At 43.2% G+C, this 10998-nt stretch overlaps 2 protein-coding genes across 2 annotated transcripts in view; one reads left to right on the top strand and one right to left on the bottom strand.

Annotated features, from left to right (window-relative positions):
- LOC148429677 (zinc finger SWIM domain-containing protein 6-like) overlaps positions 1 to 5695 on the bottom strand; it is a 70346-nt gene extending 64651 nt beyond the window's left edge. Inside the window, exon 1 of the mRNA XM_088424192.1 lies at positions 5095 to 5695. Within this exon, the coding sequence (XP_088280318.1) occupies positions 5095 to 5536 (442 nt within the window). The 5' untranslated portion in view covers positions 5537 to 5695. The remainder of the gene's footprint in view (positions 1 to 5094) is intronic.
- A 2298-nt stretch (positions 5696 to 7993) lies between these two features.
- Positions 7994 to 10182, top strand: LOC148429678 (small integral membrane protein 15-like). Its single transcript, XM_088419592.1, has 2 exons — positions 7994 to 8078; positions 9648 to 10182. The coding sequence occupies exon 2, from the start codon at positions 9652 to 9654 to the stop codon at positions 9868 to 9870; it is 219 nt and encodes a 72-aa protein (XP_088275718.1). The 5' UTR covers positions 7994 to 8078; positions 9648 to 9651; the 3' UTR covers positions 9871 to 10182.
- Positions 10183 to 10998: the final 816 nt, after the last annotated feature.

The raw sequence follows: 10998 nt of genomic DNA on the forward strand, positions 1-10998 counted from the left end.
TCTAATTTTATCAAAAATAAAAAGCCTCATCCCATGTAGCTCGTCATTTCGATTTGGGGCAGCTGCTTGATAAAAAAAATGACGTCTTTTTCCGTAAGAGGAATTAGCCTAACAAGGGGGAGAAGAGGCGTGCGGCCTAATGACATTGCGGGGAGCGACATATGCCAGGCATCACTATGTCTGTCGCTCCTTGGGGACATTACGGTAACAGGATAGTAAGGAGGAGGCGGTGTAGTGTATGTGTGTGTATGCGTGTGTGTTTTACCTCCAGGCAGAAAGCCCTGGAGACAGACAGAAGGGGGGTGGGGTGCGAAGAAGAAATACAGGCGCGAGAGGTCAGCAGAAAGAGGAGGAGGAGGACAGCAGATGAATGGGAGAAGAGGGGATGAACTTGACCCAGTCTGGAGGACTAAAAACAGGAAGGAGGGTAATGAAGTGGAAACATGCTTTGTCATGCCTCGCCAAAGCCATAGGATTACGCTTCTATAATTAGAGGATGGGGGCATCACAATGCTAGCCTTCCATTTCAGCCACGATGAGCAGCTAAGATTAAATTACACAAGGGGGTGAGGAGGTTGTTGCGAGTAGGGGTGGTGGTGATGGGGGGGATACGGAGATGAGCAAGTTACCGGAAAACTCCAATGGAACAATCTAACAAAAGCAGGATGTGGTGTAATGTGCACTCCAGGCCGTTAGATGGCGATACGTGTACCAAACGTTTCACGTTATAATTTCCCAACCAAATCACATTGTGTCTTGTTTAGAAGTCCTCTCCAAAAAATAACAGAAGAAGCTCTTATTGGTGAGATGGTTATTGAAACCTTGACGTCAAACTGGTTACCAGCATATGCCTGTAATACCAGCCCATGCCGAAAATATTTCTAAAAGCCAAAATTAAGTCTACAGGTTTTAGGGATGGAAAAACAGACATGGGTGACATGGGTGTTGAATATTGCAATATTTAATATTTCAATTTTAACTTTTGCAATATTTAATATTTCAATTTTAACTTTAGCTTAAGGAAACTACATAATTATCTAATGAAAGCTACATTTTTAATGTAGCGAAAAAAGCTAGCTCAGAATAGTCTGACTAAATAAATTTGAATAACCTGTGTTGGTAATGGTCCGGGATATTGTTCACCTGTTGAATGGTGATGCATTTAAGATCCCAACAATTTCCATTTGAAAATAAGTGCAAGAATAATGTGTATAAATATATTGTGCATATTGTTGTGTTTGTGTTTAGATTTATGCTGAAACACTGGATAAGGACATGGAATTATAGATACAGCATAGCGGGGATGTGGACTTAAAAGAACTGACAAAAATAAAAGAAATACAAAAAAATAATTCTGGATTTCTTTCTCAAATTTCTGAGCCGTTAGTCAGTAAGGCGTACATGAAGAAACACTTAAGAGCGCAGGTAGCCCACCTGACATATTCATCACTGCCTGCACGGATCGTCGGCTAACGCTCGGGTATGAATATTTATCTGAAGAGGGCTGGCATCGAAACAGATGAGCTCGCGGGGGGGGGGGGGGGGGGGGGGGGGGGGGGGGGCAACGAGCCATCCATCTCACTCGCTCGCCTTCACTGCTCGCCATCCGTTACTTTTCTTCTGCAATCACCATTTCAATACTACCCTCCTCCTGTGGGCTTCCCTGATACCTTCCCATCTATTGCTCTTCCCTTTAAACGCAGCCCACCACCTCGACCCTCTTATTCCTTTACCCAATCCCTCCACTGGGCTGATATATGTATGCTAAAGGATGGCTAGGGAGAAAGGGGGGGGGGGGGGGGGGGGTGATTAATGTCTTTGCGAAAAAGATAAATAATCACAGGAGACTGGGGGCTGCTAGTTGGCCTTAGGGGAGCAAATATGGAGAGTTTTATGGCTGGGGGAGGAGGAAGAGAAGGAGGTGGAGGAGGAGAGGAGTAGGGCGACAGCAGATCCATTCAAGTATATTAGCCTCCCCCTCCCACACGCACACAATAACCTCAGCATCTATTCTATTGCGCTACTGTCTTTCATCATCAACAATGAATCCCATCCCTGTGACAGCTCACACTCACCAACACACACACAGGCACACACACCAGATAAACACTTTTTTCCAGGCCACTGTATACTGTATATGTGTGTGATGGGCCAATACATGTGTGATGTGGCTGACAGCCCCCCTCCCCAACTGTCTTTCTCTACCCCATGCTGCCCTGCTTTTAAGCCCCTCATTCTCCAGTGGCTGCCTGTCCCCTGGAGTAGATTGCATCTTTTATTTATCATTTTTTTCTCTCCTCCTTGGCTTTATTTCCTCTCTACCACCAACCACACTATAGACACCCCCAACACACACACAGGCAAAAAAAAAAAAAAAAAACGAGCGAAAATTGCAATCAGCATAACACGCCGTCGTCGTCCTGCTGTGTGCTCGCCTGTCATCCTCGCCTGTGTTGTGAGCGGATGAGATTGACAGCCCGTGCAGACGAGCACACAAGCACATGCGCAGACCGCCACCCCTGAGCCTCCCTCTTCTTCCCTCACACATGCATACACATGCAGACAAAGGACTGGCATACTAATAGTAACCAATTAGACGATTAATTGATTGTTGAGAATGATTCCAATTGTGCGGGATTGGTCGCTGATTAATGGTGCCTCGACGCAACTAAGTCAAAATGAGGGCTCTACTAAGTGGATGATGTCAGGTACGAGCAGAATTACATTCCAGAATTACATGGAAACAGGTGTTCAGCACATTCAGAAAGCGCTCCCATCTAAGGATGGCCATTTGACTAAAGCCCCTTGATTATTTGGAGGACTAAAGATCAATTACGTACCAGGTGAATCAGGAAACTTCTCCCACATCATTTTAATGTTGACTGTTTTGACCTCCTGTTTCTATTTCAGAGTCGCAGTAAAAGATTTCAGCTCTGATTAAGTGAGACTTTCCATTTTAGGATAGGTATTTGAATAAAACTCCTTGGTCCATTACTGGGAAAACTACAGCGAAATTATTATTTGTAGTTAAAACGTGATTAAAATAAATGTTTATGACTCTAAATTTTGGGTGGCATGGTGGCAAACTGATTAGCACGTATCCCTCACAGTTCAGAGTTCCGAGTTCAATTCCAGCTCGTATCCGCCGCCCTGTGTGAAATTTGCACGTTCTCATGTGAGTTTGAACAGGGCACTCCGGCTTCCTCTCACGTTCCAAAAACATGCATGGAAGGTATAATGACACACCAAATTCCCCTTAGGATGAATGGATGGTTGTTTATCCTGCCCGTGGACAGCTGGGATAGGCACCAGCAAGCCAGCAACCCCAAGCGAGGATAAGCGGCTATGGATGGATGGAGGGATGGATGGACTCAAAATTTCCTTAAGTTGTTTCCCAAGCAATAATAAATGCCAGGAGAACGTACGAATGTCTTTCTACTACGCTCGTTTTTCAGACAACGCTGCAACTGAATCAACCAAGCCTCTGATGGTTGCAGCCTAAAAGCGCACAAAATCAAAACAATTGAAAAAAAAAAAGATGAATAATTCCCTCATTCATCAATTACCACTGAAGCAAAATGACTTTAGCCAGGACTAAATGCTAGTGTACGTTACTTCATTTCCAGTTCAGCAAGAACTGGTCAGTTAATCCACGAGCACATGTTATATGACGTTGTGACTTAAGAAGTTGGCGCGCATGATTTTGTGGTGAGGTGTTAAATGAGAGAAAATCCACACAAAAAGAAACCTCTTGAGGCCAGAATCAAACCCAGAAGCATTCACTGAGTCAGGAGAGCGAGTTTAGCACGGACAAGCAACTAATACCAGTTAATTTATCCTCAATTCTGGACTCAGTCTAGCCCCAAAACCCCGACTCTGGAGCATGAGCGTCCAATGTGTCTAAAAGTGTGGAATCTGGTAAACAGACTAGCTACAGAGTGCATGAGAAGAGAGGAGGGGAGAGCTGCCCGCCTGCCTGCCTGCTCCATGGCTACTATTGTGCACTGCACATTCTCCAAGCCCACAAGAGCTCCAGCTATCCCCGCACGCAGATTCTTTGGAGTCAAGAAGGAGGAGGAGGAGGAGGAAGATCATGCATAAAATCTTGTTTGCGGGATGCGTTCAGATTCACATGTACCAGGGGAGGGTAATGGGATTAGAATCCTGAACGGCTTCCAAGGGTGTGGAGTGGGATTGACGGCTCCAAGTCCAAACCCACTTGGTGAAATATGATGAAGGGGCAAAAGTAAAAGATGGGGGGAGGGGGGGGGGGGGGGGGGGGGGGGCTTAGCCCACATTTCCCACTACCCCAGTCATAAAACTAGGTGAATCATTATCATTTGCATCCAGCCGCCACATACGTCCTGGCATTGAAAGAGAGAGAAAGAGAAAGTGTGTTTGGCAACCAAAATAGAAGCACTGTGGCTTTAAGTCGCCCCAACCCTCCCACCCTTCTTTTCTAAATATCGTCTGTTTAGCCAGTGGTGAAAAGATATAGGGGGGCTTTTGTTTCCGCATCGGTCGGTGCTTGTGGGGAGAGAGTGTACAGAACATAACTGTGCCACATACATCATTCAGAATCAATACTCATGTAAGAACATGAAAGAAATAAGCCCAGCCATCATCCTCATCATCATCCATCCATCATGCCGTTTGTAAAGCAACTAAATTCAATACTGTGGCGCCTTGTTCTACAAGTTTAATCCATTTCAAGACTACGCTCAACTGAATTTAGTCAAGAGTATTTCAATTTCAGTAACTCGTGCGTGTTGGCTGTTTGGGACAGGTCCGTTGATTGGCCGTTGCAACATCAGTGTTTCAGATGAAAGAGAACAAACGTTTTAAGCTTTAACATCGGCTCAAGTCAGGGAGCGGTGAACAGATATAGGGGAGCTTTTGTGTGTGGATCGCTTGGTACTGGTGGGGGAGAGCTGCAAAGGCAGAAAAATAGAAAGAAAGTGCTAAATAGGCTTCCAATGGAAGGGGGAGAGCTCGGGGCAAAGCAGAAGTGGGTTACCGTTACGTGGAAATACCCGGCATTGTTTATATAAGAATAGAAAAAAAAGTCTGGCACTGGTGTTGCTTGGTACTCACCGACTTGCAGTACGTTGTCCACCCAGCCGCCCTCCAGCAGAGTGACACCCCGCAGGAAAGGCAGCTGAGTCTCGTCGTTATTGTCCCCACTAGTTCCACTCTTCTTGGCCCCGGCGTTGAACGACGAGTACATGCAGATCTCCTTCTCGCTCCGCGGGAACGACCAGTATACGATCCGGCGCTGGACGGGCTCCGGGATCCGCTCGAAGCGCTCCTCCACCCGCTGGAAGGGCCACTTCTCCGCCACTCGCCGCGCCGCGATGTCGAGCAGCGTCTCCGGGTTGTGCGCCTTGCCGCTCTGCCCCGCCGCGGAGCCCGAATTACTACTTCCGCCGCCACCACACAGGACTCCTCCAGCCCGCTGCCCCTGCCTACACGCCGGGTTGTAGCCGGGCCGGCAGCAGAGGCGCTTGGCTGGCGTCTGCTGGGCTCGCTCGGCCATGTTCGCACAGCTTCCGACCTGCCTCGCCGAGCCTCTCTGACCATATAAACCGGATAAGGAAGAGACCAGGGGGACTCTCGCGCCGATTGTTTGCCCTACATGGGCAGGCAAGCCTTATTTGGTGATGTGGGCGCGGTCTCAAACGCGTTGCCTCGGCCTTTGTGAGCGGCTGGGCGTGTCCACGGAGGGGGCGCAGCTATAAAAGGAAGCGGAGGCGGAATTCCCGAGCGTCGGCAAATCCTTTGTGAAGCCGTCGGGGCGCACGAGGGCGGAGCCCTAACGGCCGACTGGTCCTTTGAAGTTTTGCTTTCTTGTCAGGAGTTTAAAGGCGGGGGCTTAATCCAGAGGCGGTCTCGGCGGCTCCCAGCGGGCCCAAAGGGTGGCACGAAAGCCCACTTTTTCCTCCCCTTTCATTTTTTTCTCCTCCAGCGGAGCTGGAGCTGCAGTAACAACATGATGCTTGTTTTTTGAGGCCTGACACCCCCCCAAAAGCAGACTTTTAGCTGTTAAAACAGACAAGAAACAAGAGTGTTAAAAGTGAGGTGGATATGTAAACACACAACACCGTTTTAAACGGAGTAGTGCATTTTGGACCTGGAACTGATTGTATGAACTGGATAACTAACACTTAACTAAAAACCCAGGCTCAATTAAAAACGTTTTTTCTTTAACCGCTTTCTGCACCACCCCAAAAATGTCTGCTGTTTCTCACTGTTGAGTCACTTGATTACTTTCCCCTAACAGCCATTAAATATAATGGAAGTGGATGGATAGAAAATGGCAGTACAATCATTTGGCATGCCCACCTTCGTATGTGTTCCTACCGCGGCAAGAAAGCGGGGCAATGCTTTTGTGGGTGTTAGCGCGTGGTTACATCGCCTGCCTCCGGGCTTCCCACCACTGTCTAGACGCCCAGAAAGTACCGTAATAATTAAAACAATTTGATAAAATAGCCACCAGATTGAGAGCGTGCTCCTTAATTGTCTATAAGCCGACCAAAAGTATGCCTGTAAATCAGAAATGCTAGCAATGTGTTCCCAGCTGGCCCCGTCGCAACTCTTGCAAGGGGGACTAAAAAGGCTGCCCTTTGAACCGCGTTGAAAGCGATCTGTGCCGTATGGAGCCAGCAGATGTGGCCTTACCTGATTTGGTTTCAATACTTCCCCACAGGAAGTTCACAAAGCCAGGAGGTCCTGCTTTGTTTTGTTAGTCATCTTTCTCAGAGGGCCAACTGAGCCTTTTTGGCTCCCTTTCTTCTTGCGGACAGGAGTTATTGGTTTATAATTTGCAGGATTGTTCAAACAGAAAATTTACTGGTGATCACATTTTTCCCTAATAAAAGCCAGGTTTCAGATGTTTTCAGTGTGTTTTTTCCTTTTTTTTTTTAACAAGGTTACTTGTAGCACTGTCTGACTCCTCAAATAGTAGTCTGCTCAGCACTGCATACTTTGTCTCTATTAATTACTCCTCACTTACAATAAACTCCTTATTTATTTCCCTCTCCAGTAGAAATGAAAAAAAAAATCCATTAGGAAATAAAACAAGGAAAATGTTGTCCCATAAGTTACCTGTACTTACTATAGATATACATTTAAAATGTATTTGCTATAATATTAATGTAGTTTGTGAAATACTGTATTAGTTCAATCAAATATCTTTATGTATATGTAACTTACACTTAATTAGATTTTAAAATTAATTCTTAGAATTGTTTTTATCTGAAACGGAAATAAATAATCTAAGTTATTCTAAAATGTTAGAATATTAAAGGGAAAATGTGTCATTTTTTGGCATTACGGTAAATGCAGCATTAAACACTGGTCATGCTGCTTGCCGTAGCTACAAAAAACATGGCGACCACTGGAGGAGTGCCATTCCCCCATGTATTATAATTTAATGATAGCTGCACCTAAGATTATATTTAAAACATACTGTTGGTCATTCAGAACACATTTATTTGCAAGTTTTTTTTAATTTACAATAATTCAATTGATTCATTTTTAATAAAAAAGTATAAATCTTACACAGTATCACTTTAATTTCCATATTTGAGGGTTGATTTGGGAATTTTTTTTTTTTCTTTAAGAATTAACTACCAACATTGTACTGTATCAAACTTGTAATGTAAAATAAGTAATAAATAATGTAAAATAAGAAATATGTTATAATGCACCAAACAATATGTTTGCTTTCCATATATATATATATATATATATATATATATATATATATATATATATATATATATATATATATATATATATATATATATATATATATATATATATATATATATATATATATATATATATACGAAGCTGTTTTGTTTATGAATCGTCGATGACATTTAGTTTAAAACCCTTGTTTAATAATGTACTGTTCACTGTTACAACTGTTTTAAACGTTGACAAGTCATTGTAAAAAAAACTACATATCCCAGATTTTAAAACAAATGTTGCGTCACTTCCTTACTAGCACTGCACCCGGAAACAGGAAAAGCAATCGGAAATGTATTAGAATAAAGAGAAATCTCCACATCCAGGTTAGTGTTTGATTCGTTGCGCTTGCATTGAAAATCGCAACTTACCATCTACAATCCACATTTGTTGGCATCTTTCGTTTGTCGAGCCTCTCGTCTGTGATGCAACTCGGGCGGTAGTAGGCTACCGGTTATTTTTTGATGCTAATCATTTCCGAAAACGTCGCTTAAATCTCTCACGGAGGCCACCGTACTTCACGTATTTTACTAACGACAGATGAATAAAAACGAGTCGTGGTATTTCTAAGGACGTGCAGCTATTTTTTTTCCTCGTTTCTTTTTGAATGATGAACAAGTAGCGAGCATCAAATTAGTCCTGTTCCAAAGGCGTGACGTTCTTTTTACTCGCTTATATCGGCGAGTACTTACGTCTGCTTAGCTCAAATTTATACAATGGTGGGCTGCTGGAATCGTATGTTTCTGACAGCAAATGAATTAAGCTGTTAGCACATGTGACTCTATTCTGAAGTTTGGGGTTCGAATCTCAGCACTGGGGCCGTGCTGTGTTTTTCCCGATTGTCTTGGTTTTCTCCCACGAAAAAGTGCATTTTGTGTTCTCTTGAGGATTGATATGAACAAAGTGTTATTGTCTATGCAAATTCAGTTAAGCTACAGCCAAAATGTATTAAGTTATATGACCCTTTATGGCTGTGATCCGAAGGAGAGGATGCACCAGTATAGAATCATACTGATGGTGTGACACAACAAAGAAAAGACACAAAGCAGTTCTCTTATTAATTTGCATAGAGTTCACATTTGGGTAGTAGGGAAAAAAAACTCAAAACATTGCCTGGCTTTTTTGTAATCGAAACCTGTCGTTTTGCTAAAAATGTGAACTGACAAACTGTAAATGCAACTTAAGTAACAATAACTTAGAAAAAAAAAACCCGTTTGTCTCTGATTAGATAAGAGAATTTTGGAGCCCCCCAAGCTGCTTGCCCTTAGACTCGCAAATGAAAGCGAAACCAAGCGAAACTAAATGCAGACTGAAACATGTCTTATTGATCAAAATGACATCAAAGTGGTCCCACAAGCTGGAATCATTTCTTCTTTCGGGATCACTATCATACCGATACGAAAGACAGAATTGAAAGATTCTTGATTCATTAAGACAACCCCGCTGTCAGGTGTGCTTTGTTGTAAAGTTGGACACCTCAGTTTCACGTATTGACTCTTGCTGTATGGGCCACGTGATCCAATACAAGCAACTGCATCATTTTTTTGCCGACGCAGGGCTTTGCTCGAGTTCCTCGACACATGCGCTGACGCATTGGTGACCCGTCGCAACCTTTTCTAAAATGCGGCTTGAACACGCAACATGTATACAGTACTGAATTGTTAGGAAAAGCCTCGTTGGGAACCTTTGCTTCCTCGTTTTCTTAGTCTTAATTATCCTAGCGCTCATCTCATAGAAAGCGCTGCCAAGCATGTTGAGTTCAAATGTGGAACTGCAGGTGTGAAAATCCACTTTGTGTTTAGTTTCCATCGCAGTTTAATTTTACACTAGTCTATGGTATGAAAAAAATGTTTTACTCTGGGTTCATTCGACCACAAATGCACTTGTTTTCCCAGCACCATGATTGAGACGATGCAAAAATGGGCCCTGTACATCGTGGAGTGGGCCGCCAAGGACCCTTACGGTTTCATGACCACCGTGTTGCTGGCGCTCACGCCCTTCTTCATCGCCTGCGCGCTGTTGTCATGGAAACTGGCCAAGCTGATAGAGGTGCGTGACAAGGAGCAGAGGAGGCGGCTGCGGCGCCAGGAGAACCTGGCTAAGGTGAAGAGGAACTAGGAAGATGGCTGTGGGAGGATGAGGGCTGCCCCACCCGCTGCCTTCCTCACAAGCAAGCAGACTTTCGAGTGGGGGCGGGGCGCATTTGCCACCACCGTCAAACTGTGCCGAGATGGACGTTGCCATCAGACTTTCCTCAGCAAAGAGACTTGACATTTTTATGCGCAAGTTTGCTTGTAATTGTGTAGCATTTGTCACACATTCCGTTTTTAACATCACATTCAATGAATATGAAATGAAGTGCGTCTGTACCTAACAGATTTCTATATTCAATAAAATTTTCATGGTTGCCTTAAAAAAAGGCCTACATTTTCAAAATTTCAAGTCAACACAATAGCATATCTGTCAGCACAACGTATATTAAATGGGAAGGTCAGAGCTTCAAAACACCGCCATATAGCTTTTGCCTGTTCTAATCATTAGAATGATTACTCAAGATTTTCGTTGCGTAAAACCCACAACAAAATGATTGGAAAAAAGATATATCAAATGTTTTGTGTAAAATAAAGTTAACTTTTTCAAATGCTGGGAGCAAAAAATGAAATGTAGGATTTACATGAAAAATAGTTTAAAAGTTTATCCTTGAACCCCTTTCATACTTATTTTAATTTTATTGTTGAAGTGTAATGTTTTTTTAAGGACAACACATTTTTTATAAAAGAGAGCCACTTTACACCTCAGAATTTATCATGGTCAAGTAGACATGGAACACCTTAAAATCTGGCATATAATATAAATTTACAAGTCCTTATGAAGCAAAAATACGCATCTCCTAAACTCTTAACAATCCTGCCAAATTTGAATGAGGAAAAAAAATCGAGAATATAAAATGAGGCTTTTATTGTCACCACTTTGGACCGCTTGGGAGCGTGTCTGCATGAATGTTCTCCCACATTCCCCGCCAAAAAAATCCATTACTCAAAAAAAGTCTGTTGGAGATTGGTTTTAAGATTAAAACCCAGAACTTCTCAACTGTGAGGCAGAAGTGGTAACCACTAGGATAGTGGTTCACTATTATCACCATGGTGACAACATTTTGTTTGTTACTAGGTCAAACAGGCCCTAGGTGTTCCAATATACTGTATAATTATCTTTTTGACAAACATTAAATCAGTTTGAATCGATGCA

Source organism: Hippichthys cyanospilos, chromosome 1 (genome assembly GCF_059441005.1).
Source record: "Hippichthys cyanospilos isolate Australia breed blue-spotted pipefish chromosome 1, RoL_Hcya_1.0, whole genome shotgun sequence".
Lineage (NCBI taxonomy): Eukaryota > Metazoa > Chordata > Actinopteri > Syngnathiformes > Syngnathidae > Hippichthys > Hippichthys cyanospilos.